This window comes from Sander lucioperca, chromosome 18 (assembly GCF_008315115.2).
Source record: "Sander lucioperca isolate FBNREF2018 chromosome 18, SLUC_FBN_1.2, whole genome shotgun sequence".
Lineage (NCBI taxonomy): Eukaryota > Metazoa > Chordata > Actinopteri > Perciformes > Percidae > Sander > Sander lucioperca.
In genome coordinates, this window is record NC_050190.1 from 21,349,768 (window position 1) to 21,376,314 (window position 26,547).

General features: G+C 40.9%; 1 protein-coding gene across 3 annotated transcripts in view; it reads right to left on the minus strand.

Moving 5' to 3' along the window:
* The window catches only part of myo10l1 (myosin X, like 1), a 48,119-nt gene that overhangs the window by 11,766 nt on the left and 9,806 nt on the right, over positions 1-26,547 (minus strand). The window contains exons 2-30 of one of the 3 annotated variants that reach the window (XM_031310068.2): positions 24,742-24,840; positions 14,188-14,346; positions 12,704-12,891; positions 11,107-11,241; positions 9,852-9,976; positions 9,686-9,699; positions 9,492-9,576; positions 8,354-8,460; positions 7,143-7,272; positions 6,932-7,050; positions 6,674-6,820; positions 6,449-6,549; positions 5,971-6,037; positions 5,642-5,734; positions 5,472-5,540; positions 5,305-5,387; positions 4,924-5,026; positions 4,303-4,383; positions 4,070-4,194; positions 3,773-3,905; positions 3,498-3,604; positions 3,104-3,407; positions 2,065-2,979; positions 1,814-1,937; positions 1,560-1,701; positions 755-859; positions 551-646; positions 361-454; positions 61-116 (exon numbers count right to left, since the gene is read on the minus strand). In XM_031310068.2, coding sequence (XP_031165928.1) covers positions 61-116; positions 361-454; positions 551-646; positions 755-859; positions 1,560-1,701; positions 1,814-1,937; positions 2,065-2,979; positions 3,104-3,407; positions 3,498-3,604; positions 3,773-3,905; positions 4,070-4,194; positions 4,303-4,383; positions 4,924-5,026; positions 5,305-5,387; positions 5,472-5,540; positions 5,642-5,734; positions 5,971-6,037; positions 6,449-6,549; positions 6,674-6,820; positions 6,932-7,050; positions 7,143-7,272; positions 8,354-8,460; positions 9,492-9,576; positions 9,686-9,699; positions 9,852-9,976; positions 11,107-11,241; positions 12,704-12,891; positions 14,188-14,346; positions 24,742-24,840 — 4,106 coding nt within the window. The remainder of the gene's footprint in view (positions 1-60; positions 117-360; positions 455-550; positions 647-754; positions 860-1,559; positions 1,702-1,813; positions 1,938-2,064; positions 2,980-3,103; positions 3,408-3,497; positions 3,605-3,772; positions 3,906-4,069; positions 4,195-4,302; positions 4,384-4,923; positions 5,027-5,304; positions 5,388-5,471; positions 5,541-5,641; positions 5,735-5,970; positions 6,038-6,448; positions 6,550-6,673; positions 6,821-6,931; positions 7,051-7,142; positions 7,273-8,353; positions 8,461-9,491; positions 9,577-9,685; positions 9,700-9,851; positions 9,977-11,106; positions 11,242-12,703; positions 12,892-14,187; positions 14,347-24,741; positions 24,841-26,547) is intronic. The other 2 variants (XM_035994756.1, XM_031310069.2) reach the window with 2 other exon arrangements.

Sequence of the window (26,547 nt, forward strand, 5' to 3'; positions counted from 1 at the left end):
TATTCAATTCTGCTGTCAAATTCATTGAATTTGAAAAACATGAACACTGATCCAGCTTACCGATCAGGGTTGTCTGAAGCACAAACAGAGTCAATAAGCCCCACGTCAAGAGTTCCCTGAAGGATGAAAAGAGGTAAAGAACAAATAAAACGGGAATTAATGGTGCACTATTGCTACAGTGACATATTAGCAAAAATAAAGTGATCTAACTTAACCCAAAGTGAACTTACAGTAACTTCAGGGAGACCTTCTTTTTAAAGATCAGGCCACATTGTACAGTAAATGCCAGAAAACGTAGTGTGACAGAGGAATAACTTAGACACATAACAAGTTATTGGCATGTTGTTTTTAGAGACTGACCACAGCGTTCTTTGGGTTGGCCTGTTCATGGGACATCTCCAGCAGCTGCTCAGGAGTGCACACACGCACTTTACTGAGCACATTAAACCACCCACTGTACAGAAACACAGAGTTTCACAAGTTTAAATATATGAATCTACTCAGTAAATTGTTGTCGTTATCTAAAAGATCCCGCAAGTCTCCACCACACCTTGCATCCTCTGGCGACTCAGCAAACACCTGATAGGTCCTCTCATCCGTCACAATGTTCAGAGCATTCTCTTTTTCGTGATTATTCACTATCTCCCTGTGAAAACACAAACAGTGCACGTCTGAAACATGCAGCTGCTGAAAACAGAAACGGTGAAGGAATGATTGTGTATTTTTTGGCACTAGACTTTTATGAAAATCTTACTTGGCAGCTCGGATGTCGATGGTTCCCTTCAGCTTTTCCTCGCTGTCGTTCTCGTAGTACATCAGCTTGCTGTCCCTCAGTACAAACCAGCGCATCTTCCAGTTTCTGAGAAGAGAACCCAATGAAAACAAGGCCAAGACAATCTATTCTAGACCTTATATATAAGGTTTGACTATAAATGATAGACTCAATTTTTATCTGGAACACAAAGTGAATTAGCTTCTTTATATAGAATACCTCTGTCATACTGTACATACATGTACACAAGGGTGGAAGTAACTTTTTTAATATTAAGTAAAATAAAGTTACTTTATTTTAAAATTCATGTCATGTGTAAATTGTATGCATATCTCCTTGTTTGTGTTATGTGCCATTTATAGTTTTATTTTATTCTTTTCTTATTAATATTTGGAGCAGTATGTTATGTGTAGGTTGTTTATGAAAGAATGAAAACAAACCAAGCATCAAACAACGTCCTCTTTTCTGAAAAGTAACCCAGTAACCCTTAATATATTTCAAATGTTTAACTTTTAACTTTTTTAGATTATGAACTACAGATTAGATTGTGATGTAGATTATGAACTAAAGTCACAGTACACCAGCTTGAGAGGGACCCTGTAGTCTTTCAGCACTGCAGAGGGCTCAATGCATAGGGTTAGACATACATATGATCCCAACAGAACACAGGTTCATCCAACACAGATGGTCATTTACATACTGATCATTCAAAATTGTACTGGACAGCACTACCAACAGAGATTGTGGTTTAATTAGCATGCAGGCTGCACTCAGTAACAACTACAACAACCTCCGTGAGAGAGTGGAGAGCCCTCCTCCCTTCTTGTAGAGCCAGCCAGACTTGAGAGACTCCTGTTTGGACCGGAACCACATGAAGGTTTCATCCTTCAGCACACACCAACGCCTCCTCCATGGGATCATCAGACCAGCTGAGGGAGCAGAGAATAAAAATATTGTCATAATAATACAATTCAAAAGGTGGAGATGGCTTAACTTGAAATTGACACAGCCATCTTTTGAGTTTAAATAATATATACCCACCCTTCATGTAGAGGTAGCCGTGGAAATATGGTGGTCCATTTCCATTCAGCAATGTCACTCTGCCATTAGTCACTTCTTCGTCAGTGTCCATCATACCATCGTGTTCATCGTCACTGTCTGCATACTACAACATCATACAATAACATCAATTATTACTTTTATATAATAACAAATAAACAAGTACATTATATTAACAGATTTATAACAACAATGAGTAAAATTTAAAATCTGCACTGCACAGCTGCTCATACATATCTGCGTGCTCGCGTGTGAGGATGCGTGTGAGTGTGTGTCCTCACAGAGTCAGAGCTGCCTCTGCAGGACTCAATGCTGGCATTGGTGCAGGTCGACTTCCTCGGGTGCTCCTCATCCGTCACGGTGGTGCTCCCGCGGTTGCTCCCGGATATGGAGCTGTCGTCTCCGGCGGTGACGGATCCGTCCTCCTCCTCCTGGTCGTAATCTGACTCGGTGTCGGCCGGCATGCTGTAGATGGGCTCCTCCCCGTCGCCCAGGCTCTCCACCATGCTCACCTTCCACTCTGGGTCTGCCTTGGCTCCATCTTTCTTCTCCCCCTCTCCTGGATGAGGGGGAGGTGGAGGTGGAGGTGGAGGAGGAATGACATGGGAGCCATCTTCAGGCGGAGGGAGAGGAGGTGGGGGAGGGATTCCAACAACAGGCGCACCGTCTGCAGGCAGCGGAGGGGGAGGAGGTGGTGCAGGAGGCACTGTCCCTTCTGCAAAAGCAGGAGGGGGAGGTGGGAGGTGAGCGAATATGTCCTGATCGATAGGAGCGTCTGTCTCAGCAGGAGGAGGGAAGTCAGGCAGAGGGATGCACTCCTCCTCAGCATGAAAGCCCTCGTCCACCTCCTCTTCTTTGGACGCACCTCTGGTGGCACTCGCAGCTTTTGGAGCTTTCGCCTCTGCGGCCGGCTTGGCCGCCACTGGTCCAAGCGAAGTGTCCACGCCTCCGAAATTCAGGAGGTCGATGAGCTCCGTGGCCTTGCGGGACGCTTCCTTCTTCATCCGTTTGAGCTCAGCATCCCTGCGCAGCTGCAGCTCCTGTTTGGAGGACTCACACAGCTGGGACACCTCATCCTCTCTCTTCTTTTGCAAGCGCTCAATCTCTCGCTCCAACTGCAGGATCTCCTCCATCTGCCGGGCCTCATCCTAGACAGGAGGAGGATAAAGAAGGGGCATATTAAGCATCAACTTTGTTCTGTAAATCAACTGGAGGAGAATAAGATGCAATGTCATTGTGTATAAGTGTTTAGGAGTTAGAGAGAAAACGCACTGAGGAACCAGCACTTTCCTCTGACGACTCTGCCTTTTTCGCTGCTCCTTCATTCGCTTCCTCCTGCTCCCCTTCGCCTGCCGTCTTCTTCTCCTCCACCTCCTCTTTCTTCTTCTCTTCTTCCTCCCTCTTCTTCTTCTCCTCTCGGAGTTTTCGGACTCGCGTACGTGACACCTGACCTCGCCTGTGTCTCTGCAGCACCAGCGCTGCTTTACGTTGCTTTACGAACCGTCTGCGTTGGATGTGCTTTCTGAAGTGTTTCTGGAGGGTGACCACGCTGGCACGTACACGCTTGAAGTGCTTCCTGTGGACAAAATGGAAAAAATATACTGTATAAAACACAGGGTAACAACTGGCACACAAATTGTTTTAGTTCCTATTAGGACGGTCTTACTTGGCAGAGAAAGTGAGTAGATGGGCTCGAATTATCATGGCAGCTTGGCGTCGGATTTCATCCCTGTCTTTCTCTAAAAGCTGCTCAAGAGACTCTTTCATAAACACCTGCAGAACAAAGTGAAAGGTTATCTGGAAGATGTCTAATGTAATGTAGAAAACCTATTAAATGACAGATTAATAATGTTGTTGTTACAAGTGGTGGTGGTTCAAAACATCTCTCATGAAAGCTTTCTTGAGTCCGAAAGGGGTTTTGCCAAAACTATTAAATATTACCTTGGTCTTGCCCAACTGCCACTCTTTTTTGGTCTTGTCATATTTGGTTAAAAGGTCTGTGCTTCTCTTCTTATCATCTCCTGCTGCTACTGATAATGATAATGATGATTTCTCTTTTTGAATGATTTTATACCTGGCAGGCAGAAAAGAAAAAATAGTAAAAATGTGTGTGTAGTGTAAGTGTAAAAATTCAGAGACAATTGCACAAACACACACATACACACACACACACACACACAAACACACACACAAATAAGATTAAAAAAAAGATAGAAAGGTAGATTTAGAGATACTTACCGAGAGAAGAAATCTTTGAAAGTTCTGCGGACAGGGAACCCGGCCCGACGGATCTTCACAGTCTCCAACATCCCAGAATACCTCAGCTGGTTCAGGACAACTTCTGGGTCAAACACACTTGGATTCTACAAGTAAAATAAGAACGATTATTTAACATTGAACTTCATTAGGTGATTTCCAATCAGGCTCTAAGACAGAACTGAGTTTGAAACTTAAGACAGAAACAGACTGACCTTTTTCATGTTGGGCTTAATGCAGCGGATGAAGAAAGGGTTAGATACACTCAGAGTGGCCATGAGAGAATGAAGGGAGTCCTGAGGAGACAGAGAAAGGAAAATAATCAAATGTTTGTGCATTTCTTTCGTATGGCAGTGACCTAAATTACCATCGTAACTCCTTCAATGATCGGTAAGAGAGGAAAACACTTAAAAATGGTCTGTTAAAAGAGTTAATCTTTGGCTCTTATGTCTTAGTAGGGCTGAAACAACTAGTCAATTTTATTAGTTGAGCGATAGAAACATTAATCGTTTAAGTTATCTATCAAAGAAAAATGAAATATTAACTTCCAGCTTAGCTTCCAGTTTCTTAAAATGTGAGGAATTGCTGCTTTTCTTTGATTGTCATCACTATAAAGTGAATATCTTTGGTTTTTGGACTGTGTGTTGGACAAAACAGGACTTTTGAAGACGTCACCTTGGGCTCTGGGAAAACATGAAGGGCATTTTCACAAATCTTTGACATTTTTAAGACTAAGCACAACTTTTCTCTCCGCTTCCTGTGGTGGTGACCTTAACATCTTTTGTTATGAGTTGCTCATTACGTTGGGTATCTAATAAACTGCTGGCATCACTCACCCTGAACTGGGAGCTCACGGTGGGTTTGCGTCTGGCCGTTCCCATCTTCTCCTCATTGTTCCTGCTGCCGACCTTCTCAAACAAGTCGTAGATGAAGTCCAGTCTGAGAGGCAACAGAAACATAATGGATTACACACCTACACATGATAAGTTATGTCAGTAGAAATACTGATGATGATCAACTTAAGAAAGAAACAATTCGGACACAGAAATCAACTGGCTGAAAAATATAGACATTTTTCAGCAAAGTATTAACTGTTTTCCTATAATCTTTGTATAACACTGTGAAAATTTAACATTTCTTGATGAAATTTTAGATGAGTTAGGTTGAGAAGGTTTAGGTAAGTTTAAGTATTTATTTAGTGTAAGTGAATGTCCTGCCTGCTGTCCTTTAGCATGTTTAGGATGTCGTCTCTGAAGGTGTCTCTGTTCTTCTCCAGGATCCCTCGAGCATCATACAGGACCTGACATAGACAGAAAGGTTTATCATAAATCTCCCAGACTTCACTACAATAACAAATACAGTATGTTGACATGAAGTGACTTACCTCCCCGGCATAATGTTTAATACCGAACTGATGATCAGCAAGCCTGGGCTTGACGTAGTAAGGGTTTGTCTGCAGAAAACAGGAAAATAGCACAAAAAATGAATGTGACGTTTAATACTGAGCTCAACATTGTTTTTAAATAATAAATGCTGTTAGTGTAAATAACCCACTGAGTGTCTGCTGTGCAACTTCTCCAGCAGAGTGAAGTCAGTTCCTTTGGGGAATCGACTCTCTTCATTCACGAGTGCCAACAAGCCCAGTTTCTAAGAGAGAGAGGGGGGGGGGGGGGAACATCATGTTTATTGCATCAGCTTCATGAAATCCACACACTTTCTAAGACATCAGTCCAATATTATTAAATCAGTTTCCAGAGAGTATCTGAGGCATCCAACACAGTCTTATTTTAACTCTTCAGCCAAACTTAAAAAGGGCACTAACTGACATTATGACAGCTCTAAACATTGTTCATGTTACAAGTTATGACGTGTCAATTTCCTACCTTCTCTATAAGATCAAGACACTCTGCATTGTCCATCCAGTCTATGGCGTCCCACTGGACACCTTCCCTGTGGAGAGTAAACCCAAACAGTTATACATTAAAAAACTTTTTCAGTATTTATTTACTGTAACTTCATATCACTGCACAACCTGTACATACTGGTTGAAAAAAGCTCCTCGGACAAACACACAACCTGAATATCTGGGATGCCACCTGAATGTCTGTGCTCATTTGGCAAAAAGAAAAGCAATCTAATTACTTTGGCATTTCAATGTTCTGTCTGTTTTATCTGTATAGCACAATATTATTGTTTGGACCTAATGCTGTTTTTACTTGATCCCTTAAAATTGTATTTTATATTTTTCATATTGTTATATTGAAGATACCTAACTAATTAACTCACTAACAAACTGACTACCTTATATGCAAGTCTTTGTTAATGCAGGTTTGTGAAGATATACTGTATGTAGAAGTTCACCTGTTGTACTCTAGCTGCTCAAGGGAGAAGATATGCTTGTTGAAGTACTCCTGAAGTTTCTCATTGGCATAGTTGATGTTAAACTGCTCAAACCGATTCACCTGGAAGCACAGACACAGTCTTGTATATACAGATCTGCACGTGTGTGTGTGTGTGTGTGTGTGTGTGTGTCTGTCTGTGGTACTTAGAAAACAGCTTTCCAGCAAAACTGGTCAAAGTTCTGACCTCAAAGTTCTCAAAGCCAAAGATGTCCAGGATGCCGATGGATTTAAAGTTTTCCTTCCCTTTGATCTTCTGATTGATCTTGAGGATGATCCAGGAGAAACACTGGGAATATAACGCCATGGCAACAGAGTCCCTGGAATCCACGGCCTGTAAGGATGAGATGGAAACCCGAGGGGAGTGCGAGTGAGTCAGGAAGAACCAAAGGTCGATCAACAAGGGGAGAACAAATGTGTGGATTTATGTGTGATATATGCTGACCTGCTCTATGGTGAGTGGGGAGCAGATCTCTTCTCCTCTGAGGATTATAGAGCGCTGAGTCAGGACTTCAGACAGCTGGAAGGCATCCAGGCCCAGCAGCTCACTGGAATCAGTGACCACTGAAAGATGGACAAAGATGTCTTACACATATGCAACACATCTTTCTAAGTTTTGCTTTTCCCAACTCAATTTACCGGAGCCGTGCACTGACCTTGCTTGGTGGTGATCTGGGCTCCTCCTGCAGTCATGAACTCAATGTTTCCCAGCTGTAAGACTCCTGACAGCAGCTTAAACATGTCTCTGATCTCCTCCTCTGTGAACTCTAACACCTTCAGCGCCTCCTACATGCAGAAATAAGCACAGCAAAAGAAATGAATGAGGCGCTACCAACGGAAGAGGCTTTTAATACTTTTTATCTCAGTGAGAAGATAGAAGGAATATAGTATGGTTGCTGATTCTGCATCAATGCACTAACTTACAAAGGTTTGATAAATGGTGTTTTTGAATTTTACTGCACAAATCGACAGATTCCCTGTTTATTTACAAGAAAAAAAATTGACTTGGAAATCTATCATCTATCCACTGAGTGTGACTTTTATGTGACATTATTTCTATCAGTTGTATTTTATATTATACTATTTGCGGGCTGCAAACATCCCCATAGGATTCTGAATTAGGTCTCTAAATCTGTTACTTTTGTAATTATGGTTAAACAATACCCAAATTCAGATCACAATTACCATTTTTGTCCTTCAGTATGCCTTTGTGTAATGAATTTAATGGGAATCTAACCCCATAACCTGCTGACAAATAGACTAACAAAAGGAAAAACAACCTGGCAGAGGTAAAAACATATAGGGCAATTTTACAGTCAGTTGTTACCATGGTAATGTAGAAAAGGTCATCATCTAACTAGTTAGAGGAGACATCCAGTATGATGCTCCTTTTCAGGTTCATGCTGGTATTTTGGGTTTCTACTTTCCACTTTATTGTTCAAAAACACATAATTTTTCTCACACTGTCTGTCTGAATATGCCTGTACCTCTGTCTGAAACGCTACCTTTTAGCGCCTGTCTCTTTACGCCCTTCCTCCTGGCTTGTGAGAAAAATATGGCGCACATTTGCAAAGGTAGGTCTCAAACAGTGGGTGGAGATATTCGGATGAGGGCAGTATATTCTCAAGAGCCTGCAAGCCACATAGGAGGGGAAGCCAAATCTGATAGCTTGTTGAATCCCACATTTTCTGATCTAGGTAGCCCAAAAAAAACTGACTGGGTTGTCTTATTTGACAGTTTGTATGTTGGTAGGCACTCAAGATACCCAAATTAATGTGAAAAGGTGAGTTTTTCATGATATATCCCCTTTAACTAATGTGCATAGACAGCTATTGTCCAGTTTGGCTGTAAATGCAGTCAAACTGACCATAACACTGTTATACAGTTCTTTGTCATTCAGGCTCTTGTCCTTCATACATCCTGATTGGCTGAGGTAGTGGAACGCTTCAGGATGGTCCTCCAGGAAGTAGAGGCCTGATAGAGGAAATATATGTCAGGGTGATATTGGAAGAGATGCACATTGAGATACTTAGCTGCACTTAGATATAGTTTGGAAAAGTTGCCGTGAAATTACACAAACATGCTTTATTTATAAAATGATCTGCTGCTATAGATCATATCACCATCTTGTAAATGTACTCTGCCCTACAAAGCAAAAAGGCAGTAACTACGCAGAGTGCAGAACTGAGAAAAATGACTTTAAAGTTATCCTGTCATCCAGCTAAGTAGTTGTAGGTAGATTATTGGACATGTGGCTGTTTTTATTACTTTATATTAGCTTATTCTTTGTACATATCAATCCTCATATTTAATTTGATATTTTACCCCTATTTTGCAGTTACTGTATTCTTGCTTTGTATTACTTACCAAAAATGTGGCACCATACCAAGGAAAAAGGCAGTAACTACAGATTCTTCAAAAACTTGCCACAACTTGGGCTCTGGGTGTGTTAGATACACTGTATTTGAAATAATTGGAACCATTTGTTTTCCTGAACATGGATATACCAAAACCAACACTAATTTGACCATTTTAGGTCAATATTTTCCACCCGGAAGCTGTTCTGGTGCTGAAACGGCTGCTTAAAGTCTCACATTGCTAAGCTGTTATCAAGTTATCCTGTCATCCAGCTATGTAGTTGTAGGTAGATTATTGGACATGTGGCTGTTTTTGTTACTTTATATTAGCTTATTCTTTGTACATATCAATCCTCATATTTAATTTGATATTTTATCCCTATTTTGCAGTTACTGTACTCATGCTTTGTTTCACTAGGGCTTTTTGCAGTTACTGTACAAACGACACACATTTGAGATAAGATGTTTTGTCACATAACAAAGGATGCCTTGAATGTCATGAAAATGATAATAACTCATTTTTGACCAAAAATGCAGTTACTGCCTTTTTGTTTTGTAGGGCAGTACTGTGAATACTGTTTAAAAATACACCAGACACATTAAACTTAAGACACTGTGATATTTGAACATTTGTATGCTTTTTCTTACTTTTATGGTCTTTGTTAGCTCCCGCCAGCAGAGCGTAGAAGATGTGGTAGTTTCGTTCTCCAGGATTTTGTCGCACCACTCGGTTCTACAGCAAAACCAATGCAGCAAAGCCACCATTAACGTTTCATTCTGAATTAAAATGCAGAACTGACAAATCACTTGAATGAATTATTATAGGCTGCAGACATGGTTACCTTTTCAAGTAAATCTGAAAGGTAGAGAGTCAAGGAAACAACGATAAAATGTGAGTTCTTCACAATAGGCTACTCCTTTAGCACACCTTTTTATTCAATAAAAGCACATAGAAATGTTGGTACATTTGATACAAAAATATTTATTTTTAAATACATATAAGGATACAGTCAATGACGCAGCCTCCCTGGATGTTGCCGCCCTCAGAGAAGTGAAGTTGAATGAATTTCCCAAAGCGACTGGAGTTGTTGTTGTAAACAGTCTTAGCATTACCAAACGCTTCCATGATCGGACTGCACAGAGAGTAAAAACCTGCAGTTAGTGCATTCTGTTTATTCTATAATTTATCTCTGCATGCAGTCAGCCTGTTCTCATGAACCATACGTTCGAAAAGCTACGAAAAGTTAAGCACTGTAATTCATATGATTTACATGTTTTTTTTCTGTGTGCACCACATTGACTGCTGCTGTATAAGAACGCTGTGTAGGGTTAGGCATAATGAGGGTCCCTAAATGTTAACCGAAGCATTGAGAACTTTGTAAGTGTACAGACAGTTTATTAAAAAAACATAAACTTTTAAAAATAAAGAGAGAATTGCGTTCTCATATACAGGCGGCCACCGTCTTGGGAGCTACGGTCTTTCTAAACTATCTTTTTAATAAACTGTCTGTACACTTACAAAGTTCTCAATGCTTCGTTTAACATTTAGGGACCCTCATTATGTTACCGTTGAAGTGTGGTGATACTTTGAGCCTTTTTAGTGGTATAAATAGCGAATCGTTTTTACTTTCCCTGTGCCCCGAATACTAGCGTTGTAAGCTAATCAGCGGTTCGATTAGCATGAAAACATGTCCCAGAGAGCGATCGAGTGGGTACACATCTGTTAATAACTCCTAGGTTCGTTTTGCACCGGAAATTTTGGTGCCTAAACTTAACTTTCGTCGCCGCATAACGCTCACTTTTTCTTGCCTAAACTTAACCGTAATCTCCGCCGAAATGACCGGCAGCTCGCGGTGCTCTGTACCCAGCGCACAGTCACATTCTGAGGTAACTAAAATCTAAAAATGAATCTGCAACTATTTTTAACAATTGTTAATGCAAAAAGCCTCTCAAATGTGAGGATACTGCTTTTCTCTGTTTAATATCACTGTAAAATGAATGACTGGGTTTGGAGAAGTTAATTGGACAAAACATAGACATCTAAAGGGTTCTTCTTGGAAAATGTGTGAGTTTTTGTACTATTTTACAAAACTAAATATTAATCCTTGATATTTTCTACGACAGAACTTAACGCTTACCCTGGCCTTCTTTCGATTGAGTTTAGACTGGACTCAGACTTGTTCCAAAAGACCCTAAAACAGCTCGGGCAGTAATAGTCAAGGAACAGGAAAGAGTGTGCTGTCTTTATTTTGCTCATCTGTACCTGCTCTGTACGATGGCCTGCTCCACTCGTGTACTTTTCTCCAATGGAGAAGTCCCGGCTGACTTCTGGCTCATCACCGACAGGAACTGAAGCAACAGTTTAGTGCTCTCCGTCTTCCCTGCCCCTGATTCACCACTGTAGTACACACACACACACACACACACACACACACACACACACACACACACACACACACACACACACACACGCGCACGCACACACACACACACACACACACACAACCCAATTTAATTAAGTACACTGTGACCTTCTCTGACATTCCCATGTCTCAAACTGGTCTGGTCGTTTAATTGATATCAAGGTTTGATAGCTTCAGAGATATTGCATTAACTCCCAGCCTATCTCAATTAGAATATCAGGAGAGACAAAGCCTGAGTGTAATTGAAAACATGATCAGATTAGGCCTGGCAAATGCGATTCCTTTTAAGGATCCGGGTTATTCTGAGTCACTCACTAAACTGATCCGGGTTGTGCGAGTTACTTGAGTCACTTGAGTCAGTATTGCTAAATCGCCAAGGAAACTCAGGCCACCTCATGCAGCTGCTCACAGGAGAGCCGTTTAGTCACGGGAAATAAAGCATTTTGAGCCAGACTGTTTATTTATTGTCTTAACTTAGTGTAGCCTAAGCAATATATAGGTTTTCAATGTAGACATAGAAACAGGAATGGAGAAATGCCCGTAGTGCATAAATTAATTTTTGCTCACTCAGTCGCTTGAGTTGACTTGTGGAGTTGTGGTTGCCTATGAAAGGTTGAAAGAAATCTCTATGAAAGAAGGTTTGTGTGTGGCGCTGTTATCATTATAGACTGAATTGTAGTAGGACTCAACTGATCCGAGTTAATGATACTAGAGACTCGCGACTCATGAGTTAATTTAAAGAATCGGGTGAAAGATCCGAGTGAGTCACGACTCAAACAGGTTTAGAACAGATGTCTGACCCTACTACCAGATTAGCCAAGCAGGCCAGGAGCAGGTTATTGGGGGTGGTTATAGGTGGAGGGATGCCATTTATTAATTTTCACCACCAAGGCAGATGCAATCTCTATTTCATCCTCAACAGCTTGATCTCAGCTCAGTCTCCCTCTCTCTAAACACCGACAGAAATCAATATGTCTGAAACGTGGAAATGCTAATCTACTTCTTTCAGCCTTTACCTTGATTTTCATTGTCATTTTCTAACTCTGCATTGGCAGGGTACAAACAGCTGAAAAATATCCACCTACCAGCTCCTCTAAAGCTCACTAATCAACATATAATATTTTGTTTGTTTAAAATGTACAAAAACCAAAGTGTAAAAATGTGTCTTTATGCGAAGCTAACTGTCTCCTGGCTGAGGGTGGTATTGATCTTCTCTACTAACTGTCGACAAGAAACCAGATGAAGCATGTGTAATCTGCGTAAGTAGGACAGTAGGAATTGTTGGATTTTCTAATGCGTGCTGGGATAGGCTGCAGTCCTCTGTGACACAGGATTTAAGATGGATTGATGGCTTTGGAGATAGACTGAAAGATGGACAAAGCATGTATTAGGCTAGAGGTAAACCAGTATATTCATTCCTCCATGGTTGATACTCACCTGATGAGGACACATTGACTGTCGTGACGTTTCCAGATGCAGCGGTAGCATTCATTGGCCACTGCAAAGATGTGTGGAGGGAGCTCCCCTATATGGTGCTTGGAGTACAGGTCCACCCTCTCTGGGTCATACAGACCTGAGATCTGCTTGTAGGGGTTGACGGCTGCCAAGATGCTGCCAATATTAGTCTGAACACAGTAAAGAAGTAACTATTTAGGTTGTGTATCTGTATCATTTGTTTAGCCTTTGGTATCTTTTGTTTATGTGCTTCTTTTTTTTCCACTTCTCCCGCATCAAAAGCGCTAACAGATATGCAAACAACAAGCTCTCAGGAACACATACAGTACCAATATGTGACATTTAAAGCAGTCTTGTATTTATATTAATCTGGATTGGAGGATAAGGGAACACAGCAGGGTGGAGATCTGACAGTGGGACTGACAAGTGACGAATCAACAGATTTTTGTTAGAAAGCTGAGTTCAAATCAGTGAGATGATGGAGGAGACAGGCTAGATTTGCATTTTTGAGCTGTTTGTGCTGTAACCGTCACCTTGCTTTCCATCCTTCTGCACTAGAAACAAAAAAACTGGAGGTCAGCATGCCCTCCATCGTGTCATATTACCCTGTCTGTGCAATTTGTCTGCCACACATATAAAACTGTGCTGAAGGACACATATACACATACATGCATAGGCACACAGTGACACAGAGAGCTGACCCATGCAGGGTAAATTCCTCTGATCAGCTTAAGGGAAATCCATGTATGGATAATATTTCATCATCTAGATTTGGTCACACCCAGGGAGGCTGTTATTGGTCTGTTGTCAGGTAATCTTTCAGGTTTTCAGGCATTGCAGATGTCTGACTTTCACCATAAACATGATCAAAATGTACTAGTTCTAATTGATCTTAATATCCATTCTATGACCACAAACAGAGAATATGGTCTTTTCATGTCATCAATGCTCACGTCTGAGATACCTACAAGGCAAGGTGGGTAATGGTGTTTTATTGAATATGTACACAAAACAAGAATAATGAATGCGTTTGTTGCTGTTTCTAGTCCTTCTAGTGTGTAGTCATTCAGTTTCAGTCTATACTGCAATAATGTGCAGTAAAAGTGTGATTGTTTGTCATCGTCCATGTCGCAAAATCAACTGGGATTAAAATCTTAAGGATTACAATTTTTTTTTTAAGTAGAGTTTAGTTTTTGATGTTTTAACCATTGATTTGATTTACCACAATATTCTTACGTTCTAAGCCTTTCTCTCTCAGCTTCTCTACCTATTCCACTCAGAGTAGTGTCTAATAAGATGATTTGGGTTTCCCACTAAAAGCCTCATGCATGCAAAGATTTCTGGAAAATGAAAAGGGGGCCACATCAAGACATAAACATAATGTAAACACATGCTTGGTAACATACATCCACCGTCTCACACATACTTAAAAACACATAGACACATGTCTATCTGAATGCACTTACATAGATGTTATCTTTCTGGTAGCGCTGGTACAGGTTGTGCATGATGGCGGCCTCGTGCAGCTCAGCCAGTGCTGACATGTCCTCCACCCCATCGATGCTGGACTGGTGCATAGCATACACCCGCTCCCTGGTAACCTCAGCCTGCTGCAGGTACAACACCTGGAAGACAACAAGACATACAGACTGTCACTTATCTCTAAATGTGTTAATGTTTGTTTTTGTGTGTACCCACTTTTACCTCAGCCTGGAACATCAATTTCCACATCAGTTAGAGATTTTCCTACATTTTCTACATTTCCCACCGTGGCTTTCAATAATCCTGAGAAAACACCTGAATATTTTGGAGTCATACTCTCAAGGAGGGCTGATGCGTGACAGCAATTCCTGACTCTTGCAAAACCACAGAACCAAGTTGGCGACAGACACTCAGTTATGGCTCAACAAGACCCAACAGACGATTGCTGGGTTTGCTCTGTGTCAAGACCAGTTAGCTTAGCTTAGCATCAACTGAAATGTGATTTTGTGTTCATCTGCATGGCACAAAACCTACCGCTACTTGTAGTTACTAAGCTTGATTTTATGTAAAAATTAAACACATCGGATAAAATACGTTCATGGGTGAGGTGCTGGTAGGGATTTTGTTTAGGCTAGCTGTTTCCCCCTGTTTAGTTAAGCTAATCAGCTGCTGTCTGTAGCTTCAAATTTACCGTACAGACAAGGCAATGGTATCAATCTTCTGATCCACCTCTCGGCACAAAAGTGTATACGCGTATTTCCCAAAATCTTGAACTATCCATTAACACAATTAGTGTTTTAAAGGGATGTTCTCCTGTAATATATCAAACACACTGAAACTGAGTGATGTCCTGTGTTGTATTGCACTAAGACTGACTGCATTGCATCACGTATTATGCTGGTGTTAAATAAGCAAAAAAATGAATATGTCACAATATCTTTCGATGTAGATATAATACTTGAGTTTAAGTTGTCAACCGTGATACCTACTATATATATAGGATGGATTATAAAGGTTGTTCAGAGTGGGTAGTAAGCCAATGTTACACACATTTTTCTTTAAAAGACGTCAACATTGCGAAGTCTTTCCATTTTTAGCATGGACAGACTCATTGTGATGCAACATGTAGAAAATACACATGATGAGAATACAGAGCTTTATGGCTCTTCTTTTAACCAGACCCCGACCTCATCTATGTTATCCATGGCCACGGCAACGGGAGAGCAGAGGACAGGATGGGTTAGGAACCCGTCTGTGGGAGTGGAAGAAGAAGAAGAAGAAGAAGAAGAAGAAGAAGGAAAAAAGCAGAGAAGAAGAGACAGAGGAACAGATCTGATCTGGCAGGACGTGATAGGTGAAAGCAGCTTGGTGTGTAGGCTACCCATGTCAGGCACACACACAATGCTGCTAAGATGGTTTTTCTCTCTTGCATGCATTCCACACACACACACACACACACACACACACACACACACAGATAATTAATGTCATTCTATTTCAGCATAAAGGTCGTTCATTTATTCCAGCAAAATCCACTTGTCTAAGAATAGAAACCACGGCCTTTACAATATCAGGTTGTTAATATGTCAGCCAGCCTGTTTGTGTGTGTGTGTGTCTGTGTGTGTGTGTGTGTGTGTGTGTGTGTGTGTGTGTGTGTGTGTGTTGCTGTAACAGATGTGTTGGGAGTCTGTTGTGAGTGGCAGAGGGGCGCGCTGTAGGCGTTCAGACATCTTGTTCTTAAATAAATCTATTTCACTCCAGTAACAGTGTCTTTCACTGCACAGAGCTGTTGCGTGCAGACAGCTCTCTCAGGGCGAATGAACTCACAGCAGTATCCTTGTTTGCCAACATGTCTGCACGTAAAAAGTTGTTTGTGGCCGACAAATAGAAACCAATTGTAGTTTGTACTTCTCTCTCATGTCTTGTAGAAGTATAGATGCCTTGTGGATACTCTGTAACTGTTGATGAGGGTCTAACCCATCAAGTCACTAACCTTTCCACACTCACTCAGCCGTGATGAAATGACCCAATTATCCCTCGTCCTCCATTAGAGAGAGCATAACTTATGTAGCTCACTATCTTTACTATGACCCCATCCACTTGACTCTTGGTCTTCTCCTTTTTACAAACGTGGTACTCAAGGCAAAGACATGTTGCTACCCAAGCACAATTACTAATATACATGAATGTTCCAGCCGGGGTCAGTAAAAGCAGGTTGCAATTTCTATTGATAATTATTAAATTTTAAGCAAAGTTTATAACTCAAGATGTACTGTGAACTTAGTGTGTAATTACTAACTATAACAACAACAACAAACAAGTTTGCTTAAAATTTGATGATATATCAATCTTGTGTTCACAGCTTGTTTCTGTAGCCCCCAAGAAATAGCCAAAAATAAGTTAATGCAGTTTAATTAATTTATCTTTCCTGCTAGCCTCAACCTTGAATGCTAAGTCGAGATCACAGGCAACTTTTACATCTGTGTACGTGTGTTAGCGTGTGTGATGAGATTCATTAACATGCCTGTTAGTCATTGGCCTGGACAACTGCACATGCAGAGATGATTTCATATTGACTGTAATACATCTAGGCCAGGGTGTATTCTTATATCTGTGAGAACAAAAAGACAGAAAGTCCCTCATATTACATCCTAGTCCATTAGTTTTAGATAAGGCTTTTCTCTTCATTTTCTCACCCTTTTAAATCTCTCTCTCGCTCTCTGCATGCCTTCATGTCTCAAACACCACTCCTCAGTCTCTCTCATCTCGCTTTCCCTTTTTGTATCACTCCTCTTTTATCCCTTCCCCCTCTTTGTCATGTCTCTCTCTGTTCTCTCAATCTCTTCCTACCTCACCATCACTCATCATCCCACTCTTCATTCATTTGCAAGGGGCAAATGAATGCACTCTTCGCACTGCATTTTCTACATTTCAACCTCCTATGACTTCCTTTTTTTTCCTCAATTTGTCCTCTTGTACTTTTTATTGCTGGTTACTGTAATCAATCTATCTATCTATCTATGTATCTATCTATCTATGTACCTATCTATCTATCTATCTATCTATCTATCTATCTATCTATCTATCTATCTACCTACCTATCTATCTATCTACTTACCTACCTACCTACCTACCTACCTATCTATCTATCTATCTAGCTAGCTATCTATCTATCTATATATCTATGTATCTATGTATCTATGTATGTATGTATATATCAATCTATCTATCTATCTATCTATCTCTCTACCTACCTACCTACCTACCTGTCTGTCTGTCTGTCTGTCTGTCTGTCTGTCTGTCTGTCTATCTATCTATCTATCTATCTATCTATCTATCTATCTATCTATCTATCTATCTATCTACCTACCTACCTGTCTGTCTGTCTGTCTGTCTGTCTGTCTATCTATCTATCTATCTCTCTATCTATCTATCTATCTATCTATCTATCTGTATAATGTACATTGATCTCTGTGTGTTCACTCACACATACTCACTTAATGCCTAAATGGCTCTGAGACCCCTGCCTGTAATTAAAGGCTTACTGAGAGCCATTTCAATCAGAAAGTCAAGCATGCCTTTGCAATCGAGGGTAAATTATAGGGGAACAGAAGATAAAGCTTCACACACACACACACACACACACACACACACACACACACACACACACACACACACACACAAGGGAGGAAGGACACTAGGACAACTGAAATGGAGGCCTGGGTCTCAGTTATTGAAATTCACCACCACCTGTCTCATTTCCTTCTGTAAAACTTGTCATAATGGTCAGCACCAGGGGATAACCAGTGGTTGTTGGAAATCTTCCTTTATTACCGTAAGCAGTTTTGCTTAATTTTAGTGACGAGAATAAAAAACACTGCATCCTACATTTCCCATAATTCAATTCAATAGTATCTCTTTGTTAGACCTCCCATTCTTGGTATAAGCCCATGTCTTTCAAAGTCCATGCCCACAGTTTATAACACAGGCTTTCTGTTGTCAGCCTGTATTTATTAAATCATCAGTATTATTTTCTCAGACTTTAGAAAGCTCCCTTCCAAGCCAAAGAAGAGATTACTGTAAACAAGCTGAGTAGTACTCATGACAAATAAACTACATTTAATGAGTCTCTAATGGTGGTCTCTGAAAAAAAAAAACTTTCACATTAAACTATAAGATTAAAGCAAATAAATGCCTGGGCTACAGTTCTGGGTTTTACAATTGCTTCTAAAGCTGTATGCTTTCAAATATAAAGGCCTTTAACAGCAGATAAAGCAGAAATGTCCAGGAAAAACCATTTGAGACAACAAAGATGCAGATGATTTAGAGAGAGGGGGATGCTATGAAGTGAGAAAGTATGTCAGTGACTGAAATAAAACGCAGCTGAAGTGGAAGAGAAAAAAAAGGGTTTTGCAAATGTCTCCATCTTTATCTTTCATTGCCCTCTGGTGGGTTTTAACACACATTCTGTGCGTCTTGGCCCACATTACTGTAACACACACAAAAAGGACACAGACAACCTGTACTGGATGTGAAGCGTGCAAACACACAATAAGTTTGACTACCCAGAGAGTCTAAAATGGGATCATATTCAATAATTCATCACTGGAGAGAGGAACAGAAGAAAGACATGGAATTAGTGACATGACTGAAAGGGAGAGAGACACACAGAATGAGAGGAATGTATAAGTAGAGCATGGTTAACCAACTCTGATTTCTCTTCAGTGTTACATCTCTCACTTTGACATGAAGTGTGGGAGAGGAAGCTTGTGTTATTCTGTATTTTTGGTACTGGCAAAAAAACATTCCATGAAAAGACCAAAACCAACAAAGCGTTAGTCCGTCTCTCAATACTTTTCACTTTCCTACCCTATGGTTTCATGTTTTTAATAACACCTAGGCCCAAGTCATTTCCTAAAATTGCTGGGCATTGTAGCTACTCAACTAGGACTAAACGTATATGTCGGGTACTATTTTCAGTTGAGGATTAATACACATTTGGTACACTAGCACGTATTTACAACAGGAAAGAGTGTATGTGGGATTGACTTAAAATAAGCTATAGTGTCAATGTTAATAAAGAAGGTCTATTGGGATGTCAGTCAGTCAGTGTACCACTTTGGTCTAGAATGAAATTAAACTATTGGATGGATTGCCATGACATTTTGTAAAAACATTCATGGACCCCATAGGATGAATCTTTGGTGAACTTTGAAACTTCCTCTGACTTCCTCTAGTGTCACCAGCAGGTTAAAGTTTTATCCAGTATTTTTTATCCAAATATCTTAACAAGTGTTGGATGGATTGACACTCATGGTTAACAGAAATCCTAATAACTTTGGTGATCTTCTGAGTTTTCCTCTAGCACTACCATGAAGTTGAGGTTTGTGGTTTTACAAATGCCTTGACAATTATTGGATGGATTGTCATGAAATGTGATATTGGTGTTGGACAACAATCGGGGTTTATAGCACAGAGGAAGATATATGGCAATTGCCTACTTATTGATAGGATTCGTTCTTTTCATAGGATTTGTTGACAATACTATTTACTCTCTCAGACACACACTCAGGTTCTTCCCTTTTACGATTTTCTGTTGCTTCTTTCTTGCAGGAAAATCACTGCATTTGTAACCTGCTTTGCTTGTGTGAACACACTTTCACACACACATACAGTAGATGGAGCTGCCTTCCTGTAAAGCCCTCTGATGTCTGAAGCTGCATTGCATGATTCAGGAAGAGAGCCAGGGGAGAAAAGCCTCTTCATCTGACTTTACATATTAGCAACAGCCAGAGTGAGGAGGAGAGGAGACAAGAGAGTTAAAGATAGAGCATGGAGAGGGAGAGCTGAGGGCACAGTGACCTATATATGCTGCAGACCTCTATTCAGTTCAAGATACAGTATCAAACAGTACTGTACGCACCTGCAGCTCTCTTGGCTGACCTGGGACCATGGGTCATGGCTAAGATCAGAGTGTATTAGAGGCTAATGGAGCAGCTGCAGCCAGAAGTCCTGGGCAAGTCACTTTATCTTCAAACCAAAGTTAGCTCTTTTGTACTTGCTACAGGAGCTAGGTTAATGAAGTGAAACCGATTCCTGCATCAGACCCTTTGAGATGCAAAAAATTGCAAAGGGTCAACAAAGCATACTTCCTTATGCAAAAGTTATGTTAAGTTGTGTGCAATTCTTCATTTATCGATTTACATTTGTCAACAACACCAGCGTTGATTAGAACATCAGCTCTGGCATCACTGAAAAGAACTTTGGGAGGATGAAAAAAACATAGAAAAATGCTAACATAAGAAGGAGATGTGCAAGAAGGATATGCAGTGTAAAATAAACTCTAAACTTTTGTTATATACCTCTAAAAGTGCATCCCTAACCCTTGTGGTTTGTTTTACCACCAATCTTGGTAAGTTGGATTGGGGAAAGGAGTTAAACAACAAGCTTTAACTCCATTATTGCCTTCTCTGCCCCACAGAACCCGTTCAGCACTGGGGTGTATAACACCTTTCAAATGTCATCATGTGTGTGTGTGTGTGTGTGTCCAAGTCCATCCATAATCATTTTCTGTGTGCACAGGGACTAAGGCATCCCTGCAGCATGTTCTGCGCTCACGTGAGCTTTCGCAGCAGCTTTCACGCTAGCTACTGAAATCCAGGTCACATAACACACACTGTTCATAACTCATCGCTGGCGTAACGTGTGTGTGTGTGTCTACATTCTTTTACATGTACAATAGCCTACATTCCTGTGTGGGTGTAAATGTGTCCTATAGAGATATGCATTGGGACATCACAATTAAAGCATATGTAAGGAGGAGCCTAATGCTAACTCTGTGGCTGTATCCATGGCAACCAGACTAGGAAGATTTCTGTCAGGAACAGAATTGCTGAAACATGTCTGATTATAAATAAGAGGTTGGAAATATAAACTTTCATCTAGGGTTGCAGTTAATGTTTATTTTCATTAATGATTAATCTGGTAATTAGTCACTGTTTCTATATGTCAGAAAATAGTAAAACATAAAACCTTATAATCAGTTTACTATTAAATGTACAAGGTAAAGCAACAAATCTTCATATTTGAGAAAATGGACCCAATGCATGTTTTAAAAGTGACTAAAAGGTTAATGAACTAACATATTAATAATTTAATTGTTTCACTTTAATCTATAGGCACATTTCATACGCCAGAAGGAGCTCTGTTTTATCATGACTACAGTGGTCTTATAGTGGTCCTATATTTATCTATATCCAGTTCTTTGCTGACCTAGTTTCACCACAGGTTCATTATAGTTTCTGATCTAATCTAATTGTATTATCCATGCAGTGAGCTATACATGAATGAGATATTGTGCATGATCGGACCTTTTACTGATCCAAAAAGATTGGTTTAGTTTCACTGGTTAATTTACCCTTCAATCCTCATTTATGGTCAAGAATTTGACTGAAAGAATGATACTATAAATACAGTTAAGTCGGTTAAGGCATCTTTTAATAATAGCTCCGGGAGGCCTCCCTAGAGAAGTCCCAGAGTAAGGATGATCTAATCTTCTTGTATTGCCCTCCAATAAATCAGACAGTATATTGGCTTATTGCAGATATATCTGTATCAATGTCAGCTGATAATTAACAAGAAATTGCTGTCAAGAAATATCAAAGTTTTTTTTTAAGTCAGAAACACTGTTATCGTTACAAATGGTAACAGAAAGGACTGACAAGTTTATTTTTTCAACTATAACATTTTTGGCTCAGTACATATCTCAGTCACATTACTTTAATAACCAGATTTAATTAATATTGGCTGCTATATCAGAATCAGATTGTTTTTAACAGTCAAATATCAATATCGGTTTCCTAAAAAACTCACTCAGAGTAAAAATTATGAATGATATAAAGGCTAGCACATATACCCCTGGTAGTTGTGAGTTGGGCTGATTTGACATTAAGGCTTGTAGTTTTGTAGCAGCATTTGTAACCCAGAATTGGTAATGTAGTGAACTGGGTCAGGGCCTGCGGATTACAGAACCAGAGCGGCATGGCAGCTAGGAGCAAAATATGAGAAAGGAAAGTAAAACAAACACCAACAAAAACAAAAATGCCAAATGCTGTTATATATTGCATGTTTCTTGTTTTACCAGCCACCGTTGCAGCCACTATTAAACTGCCTGGAGGGTTCCATAGGCTCTTTGGACATTGGAATCCAAAATGTATTTATGATCATGGGAACCAGGAGCAGAGCAACAGGGAGTGATGGGACTGGGACTGTTTGCATGGATCATATCCTGTTGTAACAGGGTAAAGCCACTCATCCTGCTGATTCTCTATCAAATATTCACCACCTCCTGCAGAGCTTACATTTACAGTACCAACAGCTAGCAGAGAGGGAGGGCAGAGGGAGGCAGGGAGAGCTGGATGGGGGTTGGGGATGTTAAGGACATTCATAATCCAGAGCAAAGCAAGAATGCCTGCTCATATAACTAATCCTCAATTTTGGGAAATGCTTGTCTGTCCCTGCTGTGTCCCTGAACAAGAAGGACGAAGCAGCTACATCAAAAGACGATGCTTTTAAGAGCAGCGTTTGGCCATCTTATTCCTTAAAGGCCAAACATGAATTCGTTGTACATCTGTGAAAGAAGCCTAGATGTGGATGTTCTTTGGGGGTATAAAGGGAGGATTGAGACTCTTGAATTCTGGCCAAAGAACCAAGGCTATTATTAGGTCCATCTAAATGCTGCCAACTGGAGCGCATGTGTGTGTGTGTGTGTGTGTGTGTGTGTGTGTGTGTGTGTGTGTGTGTGTGTGTGTGTGTGTGTGTGTGTGTGTGTGTGTTTGTGTATGTGTGTGTGTGCCAAACACATCAGCAATCAAAAAAACATTAAATCCAACGTGTGCATGCCCTTGCTCTGACACAGATTAGATGAGCACACACATGCATACACACATTCATAATGAGATTTAAACATTCAATTCCATTAATTTGGCAGGGAGTTAAAAGGCAGCCGCCTGGCTTTGCCATTTAGAACAACTACAGGCAACGCTCTCCTGACATCTGACATCCTGAAATGTACATGTGTGCTCCCATAATGCTCTTCATCTGTTCTACTGTAGCTCTCCCCTGGATGCTGAATGTGTGTCATGAGATGAATAGTGCATAATGTATAAGAAGGAAGAGGAGGAGGAGGAAGGAACTGGAGCAGGAAAGTGGAGCATCATGACCAGGAGTTTCTATTGATCCACACAGGAGAGGATGAACCAGCACAGCTGCTTTACCTTCACTCTGACCTTTATCTAAAAAAAAAGTAATGCACAGTCCAGATTAAAAGCATACTGCAGCTTTCGCTCAGCAGTAATTTAATGCTGACACTGTTTACTTCCCCTGTCTGGTTTAAACTAATTAAATAAATGTGTCAGTACAGTGTTTTGAATTTGCTTCCCTTTATACTGTTTGCTAAATAAACAGTCCCCTTCTCATAAAATAATTAAAATGTTTCCAGATCATCACAGTGTTAAGGAAAAACCTGTGTAACTGAGGCAACGTGGTGGCCTCTCTAAGGCGCCAACCAACAACAGCAACACCCCTGGTTCAAATTAAGCCGGGAACTTTTTAGGGCTGCCCCCTAAATGTTGATGATTCGAATCATCAGTCAGTCAAATCACGCTGTGCAACGCTGTAAACCTTTACAAACTGAGTCTGGTTTCAAAATGACTTGACTACAAAACTAACTGTGATGGAAATAAGAGGGGTTATGAAATTAAAAAAAGTTGGTTAAACTAGTACCAGGTGCTGGTACAACCTCATCTACTGTTGAGTGTTAAAGGTCCTATGACATGCTGCTTTTTGGGTGCTTTTATATAGGCCTTAGTGGTCCCCTAATACTGTATCTGAAGTCTCTTTCCCGAAATTCAGCCTTGGTGCAGAATTACAGCCACTAGAGCCAGTCCCACAATGAGCTTTCCTTAGGATGTGCCATTTCTGTGTCTGTAGCTTTATATGCTATTGAGGAGACGAGAGGGGGGGGCAAGGTGGAGAGTGGGGGTGTGGCCTTGACCAACTGCCATGCTTCGCTTGTTTTCAAGCCATGATGTCTCTCTCTTTCTCATGGGCGGGCTAAATTCTCTGGGCGGGCAAAGCAGAGAAAGGGGAGGTAACCTTTCCCCTTATGATGTCATAAAGGGAAGATTCCAGATCGGCCCATCTGACCTTTCATTTTCTCAAAGGCAGAGCAGGATACCCAGGGCTCGGTTTACACCTATCGCCATTTCTAGCCACTGGGGGACCATAGGCAGGCTAGGGGAACTCATATTAATGTTAAAAAACCTCATAAAGTGACATTTTCTTTAAAATCTTTAAAGCCACATCGGCTGACCGAGCTGTCAGCAGCCACACAGGAGAGGCGCTCTGTGGTGTGCGAGAATTGTAAAACTTAACTAGGACACACATTATTACATCTATTGTGCGTGTGTGCATGTGTGCGTGTGTGTGTGTATGCATGTGTGCGTGTGTGTGTGCGTGCGTGCGTGCACATTTCTTACCTCTCCATAGTCGGTTGTGACGATAAGCGTTCCATCTCCACAGGAGTTGACTGTGGCGGGAACCAGCTGCTCCTTCTCTCTGACCCAAACACGGGCCCCCTGGATCACAGACACACACAAGGCCTGAAGTTAAGTAATGCAACCAGTACGTAAATATTTGTTTTTCGTGTGCGTAAAATGCTGAACCCCCTGGTGAACAGAGTGGAGGTCTTCAGCTCTTAGCCAATGTAGTGGAGTCAGAGTTAGTAAAGCAGTGTGCTATTGATTTGAGAGGTACATGTGTTTGGGTGTACACAGGAAGTAGTTTCAGCAGAGCTTGACTGTTGACTGATTTCCAGTGATGGTCGACAATAAAAGACTGTGAGAAGTCAGCCCTTCAAGTGAGTCACAGCTATTCGCTAATACACAACATCATAGCCAACAGTATCTGTGTACAGCAGCCGAGCACACGCAACTCAGATGTCTTACTGTAACAAGGTTTACAGTAAAATAAGATTAGCTCCTTGTGCTTTAAGAGCTAAACTGACGATTTTCCCACTGATGTATCATGATGATTCTGTATGATACAGTAATAGTCAGCTAAGCTAACCATAGAAACCCATGGCATAAAATCCTCTTGTGATAAGTGACATTGCACGATGATGTGTTGAACAGCACGTCGTATGAACTAGTTAATTCATTCACAGGTAAAATTATACGTATGTATGATGAGTGTGCATGGGTGCACAGACAGATGTCACAGATGTGTTTAATGAGAGACAAAGACTGTAACATCTGGACTTTCCACCAAGGTGAAGCAACAATGTTTGACATCTGTGTGTGTGTGTGTGTGTGTATGTATGTGTGTGTGTGTGTGTGTGTGTGTGTGTGTGTGTGTGTGTGTGTGTGTGTGTGTGTGTGTGTGTGTGTGTGTGTGTGTGTGTGTGTGTGTGTGGTTGAACTAAGGTCAGAGGAAGTGTGCTCCTCCAAGACCTTTTCACACAGACAAAGCCCTCTTTCAGGCAGTCACTGGCCTCTGACCTCCAACCCTTAAAAAGGGGCACAGCATAACAGAGAAAGGAAAGAGGAGGGGACAGAAAAGGAAACAAGAAGAGGTTGCAGTTAACAGAGCTACTTAAGTGGACCACATGTCGATTTTATAATCCAGAAACAATTCCAGCAATAATAGCAAAACATTCCCAAATTTCAGCATCTAAATTGTAAGATTTGCTGCTTTTCTCTGTTATTCTCTATTGTTTTAGGGGTTTTGGGGTGTTGGTCTGACAAAGCAAGAATTTTACAGCCATCATCTTGGGTTATAAGTTGTCTGATATTTTATAGTCCAAATGATTCATTGATTGCAGCCTTAAAGCTTTATTCCATTTACATTCTCTTAAGTTTAAAGTAAAGTCATGTGCAGTCAGTCTAAAGGCTCTGACACATCAACCCGATTATTGGCCGTCGGACAGTCTGGTGAGGTCGGTGACACACCAACCCGATTATCGGCCTTCGGACAGTCTGGCGAGGTCTGTGACTCGAGTCTGTTCGGTGTGTTCCGTGCTGTCGTCAGAGGAGCCATCGGCGTTCATTTTGGCCGATTTGACTTGTTGAATCAGCCAGTGGGCAGTCGGACTCAATGACCAATCTGATTGGTGGAGTGCTAGCCCTTGACTAGCGAATCAGTGCTTCTTCCACAAGAAGAAGCCCGAGAGCTGACAACGCCAGTATCTTCTTATTACTAGCCATCGTATTTTCTTCTGTTCAGCGAGTAATGACAACAGCGATCCTTCTTGACTGCTATCAACACGCTCTGATGAAAACAATGAC